Source organism: Lygodium microphyllum, chromosome 1 (genome assembly GCF_053477565.2).
Source record: "Lygodium microphyllum isolate KBCC chromosome 1, Lygodium_microphyllum_v1.1.10, whole genome shotgun sequence".
In the NCBI taxonomy this organism is placed as follows: domain Eukaryota; kingdom Viridiplantae; phylum Streptophyta; class Polypodiopsida; order Schizaeales; family Lygodiaceae; genus Lygodium; species Lygodium microphyllum.
The window spans coordinates 15793121-15815537 of record NC_141135.1 but is presented as its reverse complement, the minus strand read 5'-3'; the positions used below and the strand labels follow the sequence as shown (position 1 = coordinate 15815537).

The 22417-nt window shown below is 42.0% G+C and overlaps 1 protein-coding gene across 1 annotated transcript in view; it reads right to left on the bottom strand.

Annotated features, from left to right (window-relative positions):
• The window catches only part of LOC148040869 (uncharacterized), a 51547-nt gene extending 32875 nt beyond the window's left edge, over nucleotides 1–18672 (bottom strand). The window contains exons 1-2 of the mRNA XM_087671473.1: nucleotides 18195–18672; nucleotides 16889–17026 (exon numbers count right to left, since the gene is read on the bottom strand). Coding sequence (XP_087527599.1) covers nucleotides 16889–17026; nucleotides 18195–18479 — 423 coding nt within the window. The 5' untranslated portion in view covers nucleotides 18480–18672. The remainder of the gene's footprint in view (nucleotides 1–16888; nucleotides 17027–18194) is intronic.
• Nucleotides 18673–22417: the final 3745 nt, after the last annotated feature.

Here is a 22417-nt window from a genome sequence, read left to right as displayed (position 1 = left end):
ATTCTGTTGTGGAATGCTGTAGCATATGGTTTGGTGCTTCTGAAAATTTAATTAGAGATCTGAAATCTCTGCTTCTACGTGGTCATTTATTGCTGGTTGGTACTTGTTTATACCTTGGTTACTTGTGTAACAGTTTGGGCCTACATTTGCTGAATTTTTTGGTCATATTTGGGCTGAAAATCTTGTCTGGCAGCAGTGACAGTAGTAATCTCATGCACATAAAGAAGCTTGAAGGAGCACATAACTTTGCAGTTTGGCAAAAACAGTGTTACAATATCCTGTTGCAAAAGAAGCTGGCAAAGCCGTTCAAAACCAAAGGGGCAAAGCCGTTCAAAACCAAAGGGGCAAAGCCCACAAACATGGAACAGGACAATTGGGATGAGTTAAATGAGCTTGCACGCTCAACCATTGAGCTATCAATTTCTGATGCCTTGCTATTTAACATTGAAGGTTTGGATTCTACATATGCTATACGGACTCGACTAGAAGAACTGTATGCACAGAAGAGTGCTACAAGCAAAGTGTATTGGCTGAAAAAGCTTATGGATTTACGTATGAAAGAGGGTACAGCAATGTCTACTCACTTGAGTGAGTTTAACTCCATTTTCAGCCAGCCGGTTGTCTTGAAGTTCTTGATTGATGAAGAATTTAAGGCTACATTCTTGCTTTGCACTCTTCCAGAGAGTTGGGATACATTCAAGACTGCTATAAGCAATTCCAATGCGATTCTTTTGTATGCTGATGTAGAGAGTGCTCTACTCATGGAAGAAATGAATCGGCAAAACAATGCATCCAGTAAGTCTTCTAGTGCTTTGCATACTAGGGACAGATCATAGCAAAAAAGCGAATCTGATAGCAAGGGACGCAGTAAATCACGTGGCAAAGATGTTGAATGCCATCATTGTGGCAAGAAGGGTCACCTTAAACGTGACTGCTACAAATAGAAGAAAGAGAAAGAAAAGGGCAAAAAGACAAATGATAGAAAGAAAGAGAAGAAAGAGGGTCAACTCAAGAAGAGCAATGTCAAAATTGAAGAGGTGAATGTAGTCACTTATGATAGTGACAGTGGGAATGACGTCCTTTTGGTCTCTTCACACTTTGGTGCACATGCTTTACTTGCAGATACAGATGATGACATGCATACTCGGATTCTCGATTCAAATGCTTCCTTTCATGTCACCCCTCATCGTGAGTGGTTCTCTGCCTATACAGGGGGTTGACATGGTGTTGTCCATCTTGGGGACAACTATGCATGTGACATTGCAAGTATTGGCAGTGTGCAGTTGCAGTTTCAGCATGGTTCTGTCTTCGTACTTAACCATGTACGGCATGTACCTCAGCTCAAGAAGAGCTTGATTAGCACAGGGCAACTAGATGATGATGGTTTTCATACCACCTTTGGTGATGGAAAATGGAAGATCTGTAAGGAATCTAGAGTGATTACTAGAGATTGTAAAAGTGATACTTTGTATCCTCTCCATGTATCTAGTGTGAGTGATCATGTTGTCGTCGTAACCGAGCAGCCAAGTGTTTCTTTGTGGCATGGCCGGTTGGGACACATGAGTCAAACAAGAATGAAAGTGCTTTCTCGTTTGGGTTACTTGCCTTGTCTTCGTTATGCTGATTTTGAGCATTGTGATCATTGTGTTTATGGTAAACATGCACAGACGTCTCATAAAAAGTCTCTTTCGCTGAAATCTTCTCCTCTAGAGTTAGTACATTCAGATGTATGTCAAATGCCACGATTATCTTTAGGGGGAAAGAAATATTTTGTCACCTTTGTCGCTGATGCTATACGAAAGGTATGGGTTTATCCTATTCGTAGCAAGGATGAAGTGCTTGACAAGTTTAAAAAATTCTTGACATTGGCTGAAAATCAAACTAATAAGACACTTCTTAAGTGTCTTCGCTCTGACAATGGTGGGAAATGTGTCCAAGGCTTTTCAGGCATTTTGTGACAGCAAAGGGATCAAGAGGGAGCACACTGCCCCTCATAATCCACCCCAAAATGGAGTTGCAGAGCGTACGAATCGGACCATACAGGATAAGGTCCGTACAATGCCGTCTCATGCTGCATTACCCCATGGTTTTTGGGCAAAGGTTGTTATGACAACCATACACTTAATTAATCAATCACCCAATAGATCTTTGGAGGGAAGGGGGAGGAGGGGTTCCCCAAGAAGCGTGGTCATGCAAGCCACCTTCATATGCTCACCTGAAAGTAATTATTGCGAGGCTTTTGTGCACATTCGTAAAAAAAAAAACGCAACAAACTTGAGCCAAAGTCCTATAAATGCGTTTTCCTAGGATATGGTGCCAAGGGTGAAATGGGGTATAGATTATGGGATCCCGAGAAAAGGAAAGTAGTACACAGCAATGATGTTATCTTTCAGGAAGATCGCATGAATAAACAGCTCGAAAAGACTGAGGAGGTCCATAGGGTTGTCATCCGAGAAGAAATACCTTTTGGACAGCAAAATATGCACGCTATACAGAAGCAAATACCTGCTGTAAATAAACCTGTAAAAGCAAAAAATGACGCTGGAAATAATCAGCCAGCTATTGCCCATGATAATGAGCCACTACATGTGCAAGAACAGCCAGGACAGCAAGCTATCAATGCTGATTTGCAGGCTGAAATGCCAGGACAGCATGCTGAAAATGAAAATTTGCAAAAACAGCCAACAAACAATGATCATTGGATTGGGAGATCGTCTAGAGCTACTAGACAACCTGATAGATTTGTTCTTGGTGCAAACAATGTGGCTGATTATGTCATGTTGACAAATTGTGGTGAACTATCTTGCTTCAAGGAAGCAATGGACAGACAAGACAGCAAGAAATGGCAAAAAGCCATGTCAGAAATGGAATCTCTTGAGAAAAATAGCACTTGGGACTTGGTGCACTTACCTAAAGGGTAGAAAACACTTCCATGCAATGGGTTTACAAGATGGTGGTCACTTCTAGTTCCTCACCAAAGCACAAAGCAAGATTGGTTGCAAAGGGGTACAAGTAGGAACATGGAATTGACTTTGATGAGATTTTCTCTCCTATAATCAAGATGACTACCTTGAGAACCATTTTAGGCTTGGTTGCAGCTGAAGATATGGAGCTCATACAAATGGATGTAAAGACTGAATTCTTACATGGTGATCTACATGAAGACATATATATGCAGCAGCCTGAAGGGTTTGTTAAAAAAGGGAAAGAAAAGATGATATGTAAACTCAAAAGGAGTTTGTATGGGCTGAAACAAGCACCAAGAGAATGGTATCACAAGTTTGATGCATTCATGCAATCTCAAAGTTTCCATAGAAGTCAAGTGGATCATTGCTTGTACACTAAGAAGGCAGCAGATAGCAACCTAATTATATTGGTTCTGTATGTTAATGACATGCTGATTGCTAGCAGGGATACTCATGCCTTGGACTCACTAAAGCAAAGTCTTCATGGCAACTTTGACATGAAGAATCTTAGCGATGCAAGTCACATTCTTGGCATGCGAATACTCAGAGATAGGTCAAAAGGATTAACCTATCTATCTCAGCAGGAATATATCTCCAAAGTTTTGCAACGTTTCAATATGGAGGGGGGGAAAATAATTGGGGTTCCATTGCCTCCATATGTGAAACTTAGTGCAAAGGACAGACCTACATCTGATGATGAGAAGGCTGAAATGGCCAAGATACCATATGCTTCAGCTATTGGCAGTTTGATGTATGCTATGGTTGCTATACGTCCTGACATTGCCTTTGCAGTGGAAGTGGTTAGCAAATACATGGCAAACCCTGGCAAAAAGCATTGGGAAGCAGTGAAAGATATTATGAGATACTTCAAAGGCACAAAGGAGTTATGCATCTACTGTGGAAAGCAGAAGGCATCTGTTGTTGGCTGTACGGATGCAGACTATGCTGGTCATGCGGATTGCAGAAAGTCCACTTCTGGGTATGTGTTTACTTTCACAGGAGGAGCAGCCTCTTCGATCTCCAAGCTACAAAAGTGTGTTGCTCTATCTACTACAAAGGCAGAGTATGTGGCTGCCACTAACGTATGCAAGGAGGCTTTATGGCTTTCACGTCTAGTGGGAGAGCTTGACATTACAGAGTTACCTATTCTCCATTGTGACAGTCAGAGGGCTATCATGCTAGCACGAAATCCGGTCTTTCATGCAAAGATGAAGCACATACAGGTGAAGTACCACTTCATTAGAGATGTACTTGATAGCAAGAGCATTGAGCTTGTCAAAGTGCATACAGATGATAATCCTACAGACCTTCTCACGAAAGGCCTTTCAGCAAAGCGGTTTGCTCATTGTCGACAGATGATGGGAGTTGGATAGATATATGTATTTCAGCTTTGTATATACCTAGACTTAGTTTATTCTTTTCTCCTCTTAAGGCACATTGCCTTTAGGTGGAAGGTTGTTGGGAATAAAGGCCCTCGTGCCTTTTAATGTGCTCGGGTGTGAACACACCCTTAGCACTTGTACTTACGCATATATATCTATCTAAAAACCTAAAGTGGTACACTCATCATTGTACCTACAAATCGTGCACGCTCTCTACTCTACTCTCTCTCACTCTCTGTCTCGCTACACGTAACGAACATTGACTGCCTCGATCTTTGTACCTCCCGGTCACTACAAATGGAGAGCACCGAGGAGAGATTCAGTCTCCTCTTCGTTGGGCCCATGACACCCTACGAGATTCAAGAATTAAGAGGGTCCCTAAGGAGTGGGAACCGCAGGATGGACCACGAAGGTCACGGAGGCACCAAGCACATACTACGGAGGTTGTTTGCTCTAGCTACTGTTTGATGTCCCGTGTTATGCAGGATAGAGAGCCTACATCAGTGAAGGAAGCTTCGTAGTCTGATCATTGGGGGAAGGTAATGAAAACCGAGTTGGAGGCTATTAAGCAGAATGGCACTTGGTTCCTTGTGCCTCATCCCTCTCATAAGAAGGTGATTGCTGTCAAATGGATCTTCAAGACCAAGTACCATAGTGATGGCTCCTTGGACAAGCACAAGGCTCGCCTTGTTGCTAAAGGTTTTGCACAGCGCCCAAGTGTAGACTTCCATGATACTTTTGCCCCTACAACTCGCATGGTGACTATTCGTGTTGTTCTTGCCTTGGCTAGCCATAGGAGATGGCCTATTTTTCAGTTGGATGTGAAGTTGGCCTTCTTGAATAGTGATTTGAAGAAGGAGATCTATGTAGAGTAGCCTCCTAGATTTGGTTCTTCGGATGGGTAGGTTTACAGGCTAGGGCCAATCCACAACTTTATGTGCACACTTCTGAGGGTGGTCATGTGTTGTTTGTTTTGTATGTTGATGACTTGATTATTGCAGGTGCTAATACCCAAAAGGTCGAAGAGACGAAGGTAGCCCTACACCAGAAGTCCGAGATGACGGATTTAGGACTTCTGCATTTCTTTTTGGGCCATGAGATTTATCAGTCTCATAGGGGGATTTTCATCTATCAGAAAAGATACGTACAGGAGCTCTTGGTGACTTTTGAGATGGAGGATTGTCGGTCCATTTCTACTCCTATGGATCCGAACTGGAAGGCCACTTCACACGCAAATTCTCCTTTGGCGGATGCTACTCACTACCATCAACTGATTGGATCATTGATTTGGCTCCTCAATACACAGGTTAATCTATGTTTTGTTGTAGGTCTCTTGGTTAGGTTCATGAGTTCGCCTTAGCAGGTGCATTGGCAGGCTTCTCAGAGGATCCTACGGTATCTGAGGGGGACATCCTACTTAGGGATTTATTATCCAGCAGGTACAAGTGCTTCTAATCTTGTTCTTGCAAGTTGGAGTGATTCAGATTGGGCTGGCGATGTGGATCAAAGGCGGTCTACTACAGGTTATTGTTTTACCTTGGGTGTTGGTGCTATCTCTTGGAGTAGCTAGAAGCAGTCCACGGTAGCCCTATCTTCGACTGAGGCAGAGTATCGGGCTGCGTCTTCTACCACGTGTGAGATTGTGTGGCTTCGGCGGTTGTTGGAGGAGCATGGCTGCCCCCTGACTCGTCATACTATCTTATGGTGCGACAATGAGATTTGAGTTGCATTGCCTTGGTACAAAATCCCATATTCCATGCCCGGACAAAGCACATAGAGATCCAATATCACTTCATCAGGGAGAAGCTTTTGGATGCGACCATTGATGTGGAATATTGTAAGGTTGAAAACAATCTTGCAGATTTGTTCACGAAGGCATTTCCCGAGGCTTTACTTCATCGACATTCCAGATCCTTATATCTGCAGCCTTGTCCAAGGTCTGAGAGGGGGTGTTAGGAGTCAACTCCCTACCATGTCAGTAGTGCCACGTGGCACTACCACGTGGCAATAGTCGGATTGTCCAATTGCCAATTGCAGTCAGCTGCCTATTTTGGGCATCTTTCAAGGCATTCTTTCCAGCCTTTTAAAGGCTGAGTATCGAACAAACTACATCACTTGTATTTGACAGATTTTAGCCTACTGGTGACGGAGACAGCACTCGGGGCTGATAGAGATCGAGGTCCTCAAGGCAGAGACATACGCAGATATTCTCTGCACCCGTGTATAATTCTGCATCCTTATACAACATTCTTCTCTACAGATTTTCTGTGTTTCACTGTCTCTTTCTCTCTCTTCTCTCTCCATTCACTCTGTCACGGTCATTCACTTCCGCATTGCTTCACTCTGACAGAACCCTACCAGTCCCAGCCACTACCCCATCCTGCATCCACACCAGTCCCAACTGCTGCCCCTGCTGCCTGCCAAGAGTGAACACCTACATTGTCGCCAGCCCCAGCCACCACTTGCAACATCGTCAGTCCCAACTCCCACCTCCAACCTGTCTGCTGCCACCCCTGCCCCTGCCCCATCCTGCATCCGCACCAGTCCCAACTGCCCCCCCTGCTGCCTGGCAACAGTGAACACCTACATTGTCATCAGCCCCTGCTTGCAACCTCGTCAGTCCCAGCTGCCACCTGCAACCTGTCTGCTGCCACCTCTGCCCCTGGCACCACTCTCCCTGATGTTGCCCTCTCCCTGCCACCCCTGCCCCTGCAGCCGCCCACCTATCAGCCCCTGCTGCTGCCCCTTTCCTTTAACCTCTATTGCCACCCCCTGCACAATGATTTCAACCTGCCACCAGTCCTTCCTGCCCCAGCCAATACTGCACCCCACATGCAGGCCCCTCAAGTTACCACCCCCCCCCCCCCCAAAACCCAAAAAAACAAACGCTCAGCTGAAGAACAGGCCTATTACCAGCTGCTCTCTTCCTTTGCAACAGCATTTCCCTCAAACATTCAGCGAATCAGTTCACACTACTAAGAAGGAATCGGAGGAGACTGGTCTTCAAAAAGGTCGTGGGTCACTCCCCTTCCAAAGCACAACTTCGGGATTGGCTTCGGTCCACCTTGCGCATTAGCACCTCACAGATAATGTTACATTAATAAGGTAAATTATGGGAAACCGGTGCGAGGGATGACCGTCCGGGGCCTTGGGCACCCGAACGGGGTCTAGGGAAGCCTAGAGAGTTAGAGAGTCCGAGAATAGTAGGACTCACCTGAAGTGGACGGCTAGCAGAGAAAACGAGAAGAGAGGTGCCAGCCACTATCTAGGCGAGGTTGGGAGGAGAAACGAATGTCTCGTGCCACTGTTTCAAGATCGTGAGACATTCTCACTGAGTGGATTCGACTCTTCGTGAGTTTGTTTTTAATCAGGTTCCACGTTTCATTTCTGGTGTCTCATATCACTGGTATCAGAGCTGTCGGGTCCTGCTTCTGAGCCGCCGGAGCCGCCGGAGCCGCCGGAGCCGCCGGGTCCTGCTTCAGCCGTCGGATCGGATCCTGCTTTCGCCTGTTTCTCACGAAGGCTTTCTCCAACGCTTACACGGGTCAGGCAAGAAGACGGTGCCCCACACATCATACATCATACTGGCCCGCATCTTGTCATACACGATTGATTTTGTGAGCGCAGCAATTGAACAGTCGTAAAACCCGACGAGTCTCACACGTAACAGGGGTACAGCTAGTTCATGTGACCCGTTTAGGGAGGGGGTGTGTTTAGGCCCGTCCTTATTCGGTGTTCCTGCCAATAAGCTTTATTATCAACGTGACTGCCTCAGTTTGGGAAAGATGAACTATTACTCACTCTTCGGGGTTATTACTAGAAGCCATCAATAGTTGCCCTATCACTATAACCAGGGAAGTACTTCACTTTGTACGCAAATTTCTTATATTTGCTTTCCAATTCCAGTGTATTAATGGAGGGGAAAGGGAGAGAGGGAGTAATTGAGGGTTCTAGTTCTGGGGACCACTATATGGTAGATCCCCATGAAACGGAGATACAAGAAGAGCAATGGGAAGAATTTTTTGCCACACGAGAACAATTTGATGATCTAACTGCTCGTGTGCAGGCACAAGGGGTTCAAATGGAATTTTTAACTCAAACACTCACCAAAATAAAATCTCAATCAACTTTATTATTAGAAAGGGATAAAAATAAGCTAGAAACCTCGAATATTCCATCTTCATTGAAAGATTTAGATGTGACTATGCGAGATCCTAAAGAACCCCACCACAAGTTGAGGGATAATCCAGTTTTAAAAGATATGAAACCCCCTCAGTTTCAGGGGGAGGAAAAAGATAGAAATAAAGACACTATCTTTAAATTTCTCCAAAAATGGGAGGATTTGCACAAACTTAAAAATACTCCATCACATCTCCAAGCGCTGGAGGCCAGTTTAACTTTAGGGCCAAAGGCGTATAAATGGTGGCCAACTTTAAAGGAGGCAAATAAAATACCTAAAACTTGGGCTCAATTTGAATCGGTCTTTTTGAAAGAATTCCTTCCTAAAAATGAAATGGAAAGAAATTGGGAAGATTGGGATTATCTCAAATAAAAGGGAAGACCCCTGCTGACATATTTGGAGGAATATCGTGAGATAATCCTCAAATTGGAAGGAATAGATGAATTTCAAAAGACAAGAGGATTCATTAGGGAACTAGATAAGGCCTGTAAAAAGCAAGTGAAAAGGAGTTCACCTAAGACGCTTGAAGAGGCAATTAAATTTGCATTAATCAATGAAGATAGTACGCGTCCAGGTACACTCACTCACTAATACGGAGTCCAAGACTAAGGAATTGGAAACCTCAAAATTTGTAGGCAAATTTAAAACGAAAATGCCATTTCTTAAGAGCAAGAAACAACCTTTTGAAAAGAAACAATATGTAAGGCCAAAGTTAAGTCAAGATGACTTTGATAAGGCCAAAAAAGAAATATTGTGTTTCAATTGCCTATCCCCTAACCAAGCTGCCTGGAATTGCCCTCAAAGGAAATAGAGGGAAGATAAAGGAAAGGATAAGGACAAGGGCAAGGGAAAAGAAAAACAAATCCATGTAGTGCAGACCCTAGAATTAAAGGGGCATGAAAAGTATAAATCTTTAGAGGTCTTGCATAAGGATGTACAACACAGGTGTTGTATGTCAACTTCTATGTAACAGCCTACTTTTGGGCCACATGATTTAGTTAGAGTGCATGGATTGATAGCTGGAAAGAGGGTTAGAGTCATGATTGATAACTCTGCTACCCACAATTTCATAAATCATGCACTTGTCAAAAAATTAAAACTTCCCCAATAAAAGAGTGGGCATCAATATGTTATTCGTATGATGCAAGGTCAAGATAATAAAATATGGGATACAATGGTATCCAATTTGGAAATTGAGATTCAAGGATATAAAGATAAACTTGATTTCCAAATTATGAATATGGAAAGAGCCGATATTGCTTTAGGGAGGGAGTGGCTATGGGGATTGGAACCATCCTTAAAACGTAGTTATCATCATAATACACTAGAATTTGAAAGGGATGGTAAGCCTTTTGTGATTCAAGGTGAACATGAAGTATCTGATAATCCTTTGTTGTGTTCCACTGAAGTTAAAAAGCTGATAAAGAAGGAAGCTTGTGAGGTATATATGTTATGGTCTCTTCCTGTACAAAACACTTTTACTTTCTGTAATATAAAGCAACAATTTTCTTGTTTGTGAGTTGAATGTAAGTAATGAATTAAGTGGTTTGTTAGATGAATTTAAAGATGTATTTCCTTCTGATTTACCAAGTGGCCTTTTACCAGATAGGGGTGATATAATCACCCGATTGACACAAATAAGGATACACACCCTATTTCTAAACCACCTTATAGGTTAAGTGAAACACAGCACTAAAAAGTTGAAAGACAAATTAAGGATTACCTTGATTAAGGTTTTATACAACCCAGCAATTCACCTTGGGCTTCGCCAATTTTATTGGTAAAGAAAAAAGATGGTTCTATGCGACTTTGTGTTGATTATAGAGCACTTAATAAGATAACGGTGAAGAATAAATTTCCTATGCCCAAAATGGAAGATCTTTTTGATCAATTACAAGGGGCAAAATTCTTCACAAAAATAGACTTAAGATCAGGCTATCACCAAGTCAAAATTAAGGCATAAGATGTTCCTAAGACAGCATTTCGTACTAGATATGGGCATTATGATTTTTTGGTGATGCCTTTTGGCCTCACTAATGCACCAGCTACCTTTATGAAGCTAATGAATAGTATGTTACGGCCCTATCTAGGACATTTTGCAGTCGTCTTCTTGGATGATATCTTGATCTTTAGTAGATCAAAAGAAGAACATTTGGAACACTTACGATTAGTATTCCAATTGTTAAGAACACATTCCCTTTATGCGAAGAAAACTAAATGTGAATTCTTCGCACAAGAGGTCAAATATTTGGGGCATATTATCTCAAAAGAGAGAATCAAGATGGATCCAGAAAAAGTAAGGGCAATTATTGAATGGCCATCTCCAAGAAACTTGGAAGAGCTGTAGATCTTTCTAGGATTACCTGGATTTTATCGTAGATTCATTCGAGATTATGCCAAAATAGCTGTTCCAATGACAGACCAACTTAAAGGGAAAGGGAAGAGCTTTAATTGGGGAACAGACCAAAATGAAAGTTTTCAAAAACTTAAGGTAGCTATTACTATAGCTCCAGTACTATTAATTGTGGATCCCAATAAACCATTTGTGGTTGAAGCTGATGCCAGTGATAAGGCAATAGGTGCAGTCTTATTACAAGAAGATCGACCAATTGCTTTTGAAAGCAAGAAATTAGACCATGCAAAACAGAATTATTCTGTTTATGAGAGGGAGTTGTATGCAATAGTACATGCAATGAAGAAATGGAGGCACTATCTATATAGTGCCAAACTTTTGATCCTGTTGAATCATGAAAGCATTAAGTGGCTTAATGACCAACCAGATCTACAAGGGCGTAAAGCCAGATGGGCCGAACTTCTTCAAAAGTTCGACTATGAGATAAGGTGTAGAAAAGGAAAGTATAATATAGTGGCTGATGCACTCAGCAGAATGCCCATCATAAATGAATTGAGTTTTACTCAGTTCACTTCCAATTTGCTTAAATCCTTAAAAGGGAAATGCCAGGTTGATCCGGCATATTCCAACATATGGGAAGCAATAGAAAATGGGGATCCAAATGGAAGGACCTCCACTGAGGAAGGAATATCTGAGGATGTTCAACAAGGAAATGGAGCATCAAGGGTTGCTCAAATGGGATTCAAGTGGAAGAATTTTACCATTGATAATGGTTATTTACTCTACAAGGGTAGGGTATGTGTCTCGAAAGATAAAGAAATAAGGCGCCATATACTCTTTGAGTGTCATGATACCTCTAGTGCAGGACATCCAAGAGTTAATAAGACTTATAGTCTTATTAAAAGGCAATTCTATTGGCTTGGAATGAATAACAACATCCTTGACTATGTGGTCAAATGTAATAAATGCCAGGTTAATAAAGCTAAAAGACTGAAAATGGGAGGACTTCTCCATCCATTAGAGATTCCTTCGGGAAAATGAGAGAGTATCTCCATGGATTTTATTGTTACATTACCCAAAACACACAGGGGGCATGACTCTGTGTAGATGATTGTGGATAGGTTAACCAAAATGGCTAGATTTATTCCAACTTCAACTGATATTAAAACACCAGAATTGGCTAGATTGTTCGTAGAGAACATATACCGATTGTATGGCCTTCCGGCAAATATAGTTTCTGATCAGGATAGAAAATTTGATAGTCAATTTTGACATGCGGTATTTAGGAAGTTGGATACTAAACTTAGCATGAGTACGGCGGACCACCCGCAAGCTGATGGGCAAACTGAAAGGATTAACCAAATCCTTGAAGATATGCTCATGGCATATGTAAGTAAAAGGCAAACTAATTGGGAAGAGTATCTAGCGATAGCGGAGTTTGCATATAATAGTGCCAAGCACTCTTCCACTGGCTATAGTCCATTTATGTTAATGTATGGGTTTCAACCCAGAGCTCCTCATGCAGTAGGACTGCATAAGGAAAAGGTACACGCAGCCAAGGATTTTTTGGAGGATATGAATAGTATGTTAAAATTTGCTCAAGAAAATATTAAGAAAGCTCAAAATCGAGCTAGAGCTTGTGCAGATCCTCACCAAAGAGACATCTCCTTTGAAGAAGGAGAATTGATCTATCTTAAGGGGCCTGAACAAACTAAAACCATGAAAACGGGACGATGTCCGAAGCTTTCACCCAGGTATTGTGGTCCTTTCACAATACTTAAAAGGTGGGAGAACAGGCTTACAAGCTCCAACTACCTGTTGGTAGTAAAATACATCCAGTTTTTCATGTAAGTAAGCTAAGAAAGAAGCTGGGTCATTTGGATAATTTAATCTTAAATGATAACATTGAGGAGCTATTAGATGACCAATCTAATCCACATGAACCAGAAAGAATATTAAATGTTCGTAACAGACAGTTTAGGAATACTATTTATCAAGAATGTTTGGTCAAATGGAAAGATTGTTCAGAAGAAAGCTCAACATGGGAGCGAGTAAGTACCCTAAGGAAAAGGTTTCCCAATTTACAATTGGACCTTCCAAGTATCGTTTTCGAGGACGAAACCAATTCTTAAGAGGAAGGAAATGTTACATTAATAAGGTAAATTATGGGAAACGGACGCGAGGGATGACCGTCTAGGGCCTTGGGCACCCGAACGGGGTCTAGGGGAGCCTAGAGAGTTAGAGAGTCCGAGAATAGTAGGACTCACCTGAAGTGGACGGCTAGCAGAGGAAACGAGAAGAGAGGTGCCAGCAACTATCTAGGCGAGGTTGGGAGGAGAAACGAATGTCTCATGCCACTGTTTCAAGATCCTGAGATGTTCTCACTGAGTGGATTCGACTCTTCGTGAGTTTGTTTTTAATCGGGTTCCACATTTCATTTCTAGTGTCTCGTATCAGATAACAAAGGCAGTGCTGATGAGCCAAGGTATTTTTATGGTGGACCTCACCTCAGCAAATGCAGCACAAGATTTTATCAACAGCTCTCCAATTGTATCTGTAAGGGGAGTTATTTACATGGTTTTGTGCTACAGCAGGTTCAGAGTCTTGAATTCCAGGCTTCTCCACCACTTCCCCAAACATCCTATCAACCTTCTCTTCACCCATCTTGCAATCAAGTACTGCCAATTGTGTGAAGGACTTTGGATGGCTCTTTGGCATAGTACTCCCTGCCTCATTTGCTGATGCAATGATGGGAGCAAGGGTGCAAAATGTAGATGTGGCAATGACAAACGTCAAGAAAATCCCTAAAGTCTTGGAGATTGAGGTAGGAAGAATAAAAAAGAGAACGTGGGCAATGCCTTAGATGCCATGTTTTCACACACCAGGCTTCAAAGTGCACACTCTCTGGGATCAAGGCCACTCAATAGGAGACAGCCCAGCAATCATGGATGATGATGGCTTCATTAAGTATAGAGACGCCAAGGTAGAAGACAATCAGGGGCCAGTGCCCAACAGCCCTAGCCAAGGGCAGCTCGCTTCGTAGCCCCTCCCCCTCCCAACAAGGAGCGGGACCAGGACACCTGCAAGAGTGCACAACGGAAGAGAAACACAAACAGCAAGAGAAGGGAAGCAAGAGACTGATATGAATGAAGGAAAGAGAAGGAAAAGATTGCACTAATCTGAAAATGGAATGCTGAAGATACAACAGACTGATCAGTCCTGCACACAGCCCAAGGCATCAATGAGAGCACCAGATCAGGCTGATGACGGAGGAAGATAACAGACTGGACACAGCAAATGCTGGCTGCACAAAGTCAAATGGAGGGGCTGCCATGTATAGCAGCAGCTTAAGGATGTGGCTGACCATCAAGCAGTGATGAGCCCAACCCCATGTCTACCCCTCAATAGCAGCCGAGCGGCCCTTCCCCCCTCAGTGGTAGCACTGCTGCCCCCCACAGCAGCTCATTCCTTTCCGCGCCATACCCAGCTCTTGCAATAGGACTTCTATCAGTGTGGGCCTTGGTCGTACATGAGAGTTGTGGGTAACTTGAATTATTTGGTAAAAGGGAATGGACTCTTAACAATTGGAACACTTTTGGCAAATGCTCCAAATGCCCTTCCTTAGTTTACTATAGATTAGGATATCATCAAGGAAGACTACAAGAAAGTGACCTGCATAGGGATTTAAAACACTATTAATGAGTTTTATAAGTATAGCAGGTGTATTGCTAAGACCAAACGCCATCATTAAAAATTCATAGTGCCTACATCTGGTCCTGAACGCCATCTAAGGAACATCATCAAATGATTACCCTGATCCTAAATCAATTTTTGTGAAGATTTCTGCCCCTGGCAATTGATCAAAAAGCTCATCAATCTTGGGTATAGGGAGCCTTGCTATCCTATCACATGATAAACTAGCTTCAGTCACTTGAAACTTGCTGCAAATTCTCTCTTTTTTTTTTGAAAGTATCGATAGCAAGATTGTTGCTATTCTTTTTATTTCCACTAAAAATCAATCACTTGGAGATCTTTCATGAGAGCTGTATGTTGATTACCAAACCCCCCTAAACCAAATTCACCTAGACCAATATCAAATGGGTGTATTGCCAAACTGTTTTTAATAGTACCCAAATGATTCCCTAACAAATCTATTGGTCTAGACTCTGCTCCATAAATTGGTGCTCATTTTGAAACTGTAGGCTCTAACTCCCTCCTTCAAGCTAAACAAGACTTCCTAAAATTGTAGTTTGATTCCAAATTCCGGTTAATCAAACATTGCAAATTGCTCATTCAGCTGTTGCAGCATCATCAAGGCCATAAAACATCCAGTGATGTCTATTATCTCGTACTAATTTCAAGAATAACTTGCAAGGTTTTTTGAACATTGCAATACTCTGCCTTTATCCTGAGTACCAACCTTGAACCTGGGCCAAAAAGAATGAGAGAACCAAAGCACAACTCAGCTCATGTGAAATACACACCCAACTGTCCCTCAGTGCCATGGGGTGAAATAAAGCACCTTGCTTTTGTCCTAGATGCCCTCTTCTAACCTGATCTTGAAATCCACAATGAGAATATGAAGAGGACTGAATTCTTCTTAAGTAATCCCAGTTAAGGGTTCCATAAGATAATCAACGCTGACTCAATTAACTGTGATAACACTACACAAGTCTCATGTTGTTAATGAAGATTAGCTAGCCTTCTAGCTTACCACATCCTGTAAGCAAACAAATGTAGAAAGCAATATAAGAAGCCTTCTTGCCATTTGTCCTTTTTGTTGTGGCCAAAGAAGAAGAAGATAATAATGCCTAGTTGCTTCCCAACTGTGATGGCTCAGGCAAAGCTTTGTTACATCTCCTATTGCTAATCTTGGAGGATGATGGTTTATACTCTTTCTGAATGAAACCCCTGGAGTGGCTGGACACTCAGAAACACAATGCTCAGTGTGTGGCAATGGCAATATTCCCAGAAGGCACTATTCCTCCAGAGTAAGTGTAGAAGGTAGGTATGCCAAGAGTGGTGTTGTGGGAGCAGGAAAGGAGGCCAAGGGACTGAAAACCCTGCTGTAAAAGCAGTCTGTCATGCTGCAGTCTGAAAGCCAACACGTGACAATAAAGACAACAGTCCGGGGACTGCACTGTAAGTTGACAGTTAGGTCAGGACGAGAATATCCTGTCGAAAACATCAACTCTGAGCCTCTCTCTCTTTTGCATGGCCATAGCTTCACTATTTATATGACAGACATAGTGAGCAACAGTGAGTTCTCAGCCAACCAATAGACTCCGTTAGGACCCAAGCCCACTGTATATGGATCCCATTCTAATCCAATCTCACCTGATCTGTTTGGGACAGCACAGGCACAAAAATGAGCTTCAACATCAGCTAGAATCTGTCCACCTTGTCTCACCTCTTATCAACTCCTTCGGAGTTCATATTGCCACTCAGGGCATCTGCCGCCTTACACTTCAGAGCACCAAACTTAACTTTCAACCTCAGCCTATTCCATTCAAAAATAGACCACCACAAGAAAAAGTAAGGATTTCTAGTTGTACTCTCTCAGGAAATACTCTTCACAGGAAGGGCCCTTGATGTGGCTTAAAAACCCAGCATTTCGTATGTTCAAATTGACAATTCTTCCTTTTCTGCTCATGAAGTTCCATCTTGGTAAGCTGTAAACACAGATCTACAAAAGCTAGAGGCCATCACTGTGCAAGTTGCTTCCACATTTATAGATTGGTACCAGCTTTGGTAGACTAATCTTGTGGAACCAGCTGGCAGACCACAAAATACTAGCATCAGATCCCTGTGACCCATTGCTAGGGAGTACACACAACAGGAAAACTGTCCATAAAAGCAGTTACTGACTAGTATTTTTTAGTAATCCATAATCTTGCGGAACCAGTTGGCAAACCACAAAAAGGTTAAGAGAGCTAAAATTCTAACTTGCAAAAGTCACACCGAAAAAGACATTCAAATTTTCCTAACTGTACATTACAGCACATACATAGTCAAGCTCTCTCTCTTCCCACTTTTCAATCCTGATTGTATGCTCACGAGATGTGAAGTAATAGTCCCACATCACCCTGTATGGAGTAGCAAATACATAAAGGTCCATGCAGGTCCAGCTGGCAGGTTCCCCAGTCTGCACAAGCAACACAAAGAAACCGTCAATATCCTTTTCATAGAGAATGAATAAATCAAACTCAACGGATCAAAAGTTAAACCTAACCTCCCATTAGTAGTGGTGCTATTGAAGCCCACATTGACCTTCAAGACACCAAAAGTAAAACAGAACAGAATTGTATACTGCACTTCTAGAAGATCACAATTCCTCATCCAAATAGAAGCTTCAAGGCAACAAAAACATCCATTATAACATGAGCAGCCAATCAATTATGACAGCCTTAGCTGATGCTCTCACCCCATTGCTCAAAATTTAAACTCCACATCCCTTTATTCCAATCTAAATTTGACCACTCATTTCATACTGGATGATCCCAACGTGCACTATGGTAGGATGTTGAAAGTGGCACCTTCCAATCTACAACCATCATCTTATTTGTAAACACTGCCAGACCTGCACAGCATATACTTGTGCATTGAAAATGAAGGCTTGGTCCCCATTCACTTTATACACTAGCTGTAGTCTCTACAAGCTCGAAAAACAGTACCATCACCATGCAGAAGTTTTTTTTGGCCTGTCAGAAAATTGTTCAACAAGCTAGAAGAATGATACCTCGCCCTGCAGAAAGTAAAGAATGGCCTTGACTTGTATTAATGCAAGCTTGCCAACGTTAAAAAGAACGTCGTCAGCTACAGCAAAATTTTTCCAGGCCATAAGATGTTGTCATGTTTCTCAAAGATTCAAAGTACAGGGACATCTCATCAAAAGCCATGATTTCGATGGTCTTAAGGCCTGAATACACTGCAAAAGGTGGTATTTCTCTGATGATGTCGCAATAAATTAGAGGGATTGCTGGGGAATTTCAGCCGTGTGGCAATCCACTAAGGGAGCCAATCTTCAGGCCATATTTCTTCCTTCCATTTGTGACATAACCTCAACCCGAAATCAATATCAAGTCAATTTGCCAGTTAAAATTCTGGCGTACGGGTTCTAGGGAACCATTTTTCCTCCTCCCAATATGGCATAAGCTCAGCCCGTAGGACAATATCAAGTCCTTTTCTTTCTCACCATTCTGGCATACGGATCATTGGGGAATTTACAGCTCAGCCAAGAAAATTTCCCATATGATTAAGCCGAAGACATGTAAATAACAATTGCATCAAGGCGCAGAAAGAAAGGGAATTACCTGGATGTGCAGGATGCCTCCTTCGTCAGTGAATTCGATGTAAGCATGGTTGTCTGCGAAGCAAGAGCCCTGCCACGAGACGGTCTGCGACTGGAGGGGGCCGACGGACGACACAAAATGGGGCAGCAAATCCACGGCATTGCTGAAGGTGTTGTGGAAGGGCCATGCCACCTGGTGAGGCAGGGCCGGGAGGAGGTCCTTGGGATGGAAGGGGATCGCCAGCCCCTGCCTCACTGTGCATAACATCAGAAGGATGAGGCCTATTGCACCGACGGCCCTGGCCATGGGCGATTCGAAGCAAGAGGTGTGGCGAGCTGGGAGGAGGAGCGTGGACGGAGTCGTACTCGGTAGACTTGCGCTACAGAACAACAGGAGGAGGAGGAGGAGGAGAACATAACCAAGCTACCATCGTCATTCTTTTCCTTTTCCTACCGTCCTCTCTTTTTGTTACTTTTGGGACACTGCGAATGTTGCCTAATTAGATTCTCGCCGTGGACGTCTGGTATGATACGTAGGAACAGAAGTCATAACGAAGAGCCGGCCATGCGCGGACCTCCAAGGCATCCAATTACTCTTGAGAGTTAATCTCATTGACTCGTGGCGTAAGTTTTCATTGGTGAATATAGAGTTTAACCTTTTACCCAATTCACTGGCCATTAGAAGTGATCCCCTAACTAATCAATATTGGAGTCGACTTCATGTTCGCTCATGACTGTGTCCTCTAAAGTCGAATATGCATCTCGCCATTGGAGCCTCGACTTCTCCTTGCTCCCATCTCTCTCTCTCTCTCTCTCTCTCTCTCTCTCTCTCTCTCTCTATATATATATATATATATATATATATATACATACATACATACATACATATATAAATAAAGTCAAAAGTGCCAACCCAATCGAAGGGGCTATAAGCTTTTGACATGCTACTAATAATAGGTTTGAAGGATCATCATTGGACATGGATTCACCCAAATCTAGCCTCCTCTACACCCTAGCTACCTTATAGTCACCAAGCTCCATGCCTTACTTCAAAGCTTCCTCCAAATGGTACTCCTCTATTTCAAAACTATGTGTTTCATACACCTTGTTATAGAAAATTGTGTGTTTTATATGGAGCATCAATAATACAATTTTGTCAAAGATATGTGAAGCTTATAGGGCAAACATATGTGTCACAAGGACATGAACTTTTAATCATTTTCTTAGCATTTGATTAAAAGCCAATCAAATGTGATAATGTGACACACATTTGAGGTGCAAGTTAATTATTTTACACTATGGGAACCAAGACCCCAAAACATTAATTGATGCCAAAGGAAAAAGTTGCAATAAGTTATGTCTAATAGTTACTAGGTGGTACCCAGTGTCAAAATTTAGCCTAGACCAATTTATTGGCCACTAATGTTAGTGGTGACATTAAAGATTGTGCATTAATTAATTGATCAATATCAATCTAAGGGTTCATAACTACTCGAGGATACTTGGAAGATAAATTGGCCCAGGTAATTTAATTCTTGGCTACTAGAAAAAAAAATTAGACACTAAAACAAACATTGAATTAACTTTCAAAATTAATGTTCTAAAAAATAATATAAAGTTGGATAATGCTAGAAAATGGGATTAAAAGGCTACCACTTGACAAAACTTGCCCATGCAAGTGAGAAAAACGTTTTTGGGGACTTATTGAAGTCTCTTTCAGCCATAATGAGAGAGAATGAATGTATTAGAGAGCAAAGAGATGCTGTCGGTGTGATTTGCAGTCAATAAGAACAAATTCTACAATAGGTGATAGTAGTTTGGAGCCCTCCAAGTATAGGTGACTATAGCCCAATGTCCTATGCAAGTAATAGCATACAAGAGGGGATAGTAGCCTTTCTGGTGGTCCTAAGCTATAGATGACAACTTTCATGGTTGTTTGAATAGGGCATTAGCAAATTTTTAGCCTTTACCATAATGAAACTCCAAATTTTCATACAGCCATCTCTCAAGTTATATCAACAAAATCCAACTATTCAAGTCATCAGAGGTGGAGATATTGGAAAATCTTTGCTACAAACCCTAAATTGTAGTAGAAGTTAGAGTTTTGACAGCCACCTTGGGATGTGTGCTCAAAATTGAGGACCTAGGACTTGAATTCTAACATCTGAAATTGAAGAATTTCAAGGAGATTCAAGAGATCAACCAGCCGATTTCAATTTAGGGCTAAGTCTGTATTGCAAAGAGCAAGGTGAAGGCCAATTCCCCAAGTAAACTAAGGGGCAAATTAGTTTGAAGACTTGCTAGTCATTAATAACAACAAGTAGCACTTGGATTAGCAAAGAAGATGGGTGAATCTCAATTGTACTCCTTCAATTTCTTATAAGATAAAGGAATACCAAAAGGGATGCTAGTTTTGGGGCCAAGAGATTGTCCATTGTCCAAGATTAAAGTAGTAAAGTATGCATTTCACTTTATGTGATTTATTGTGCTTGCTATAATTGTTGATTAATTAGGTAATTACCACTCTCTCCAAGGAGGAAGGCCAGTTTCGAGGTTCCATTGCTGAATACCATCAATTCCCTTAAATTGGTGGGCCCGAAGCACTTAATTGAGGGTTAGAAGATTTGCTTAGTGTTGAAATTGTATTCAGCTGAGCATCATAGCAAGAATGTCTTCAAATAGTGAGACAGGATCAAGCAAGGATGATACCTCTCTATCTAAAAGGGAAAATGCGATGCTTAATCTTGGACAAGGCACATAGCATGGGTAGCCAGCTGTGATAATGTTGTTTTAGACCAAAACGTGGATCCTTCTAAGTCCCTTGAAGCTAATGACTAGCAAGAGGAAGAGGAATTTGATGACCACTTTAAATATCAACACATGGCAACAACTGAAATGTTTGTGCAATTGGTAAATGGTCCTCAGTTCATGCACTTTTTGAACCCCTTAAAGGAGGGTAGTAAAGGCAAGAAGAGAAAATCATCTTCAAGAGCTTCGAGACATCAAGATGCACCAAAGGAAGAGCCAATACAATAGCGTGATGTTTCAAATGTGGATAGCGAGTATAAGCAAATGATACCGGTGGGGCAATCAATACATATTCAAGGCCAACCTGGAAGTGCCAATCCAATGCTTTTTAGACAACACAGCATACATGCAATGATGGGATAGGAAGGATCCTTTGGTGGTGGCACTAGTTTCCATGCTATGATGGGTCAAGGATCGCATACATGGATGTATGGCACAACTCCTTATGGTATGCAACAACCAATGTGTAGTGTGCAATGCCCAATGTATCTGGGTATGACTAGTAATATGCAAAATCCCATGTATAGCAACGTTGGTATGATTATGGGGCACAAAGTGGCAAGTTTGGCAATGCATATATACAACCCATTGTGTTTTGGACTCATGCTATTAATGCTACTGATACAAATACTCCATACAGTGATAGTCATGAGAAAAAATACAACTATAATGCCTGCATGAGAAAAAAAGCGACTAGTAATGCATGCAATGTACGGGAAAATGTATCTTGGTAAGGTTGTATTTCCATGCATAGTCACATTGCAATGGTCCAAAGTATACAAACAAGAATGTTTCCTAATGCATCTAGTGCTCCTTGCATGTCAAGTACACATGAGGAGCTAGTCAATTGGATGCGATGTTGCATATTAGTCAAGTTGGAATTGCAACAATGTGAGAGCAGAAAGCATCACAATGCTCAAGAGAGAAAAAGGCCTAGAATCTAGTTGAGGTTTTGAGGTAAGTAAAGTTAGAGATAAAGTTTCCATGTGCTTCTTGGTAAAGCTTCGCATTGTTTCACCTACAAAAGAATGCAACTAGATGGAGGAGGGTGACCTCATAGATCATCTTTAGTGATGCACTTTATCTTGATGTGTTTCGATTAGAGCGGATGGCTCTTCAGGCTTAGCAAAGCATTGAAGGTCCAGAGTATTTCCCAACGCTTAGTGGGGAGGTTGCATCTCCACTTCCCTAGTGATGGATAGCTTGATTATGTAGTGGATCTTGGATGTCCTTGGTTTGCATCCAAGGTAATGTATATTGATAGTATTTTTGCCATTGGATCACTATTCAGCTTACTAGTCTCACTGTTAGTCAATATGCATATGGTATGGTTTGCACCTAGACCCTGAAACTATACATTTGCAAGGCATGTATAGAATACATGGATGGTATGTAATATACATTTGCAACTCATGCAAAAGAAGTATGATTGCATAA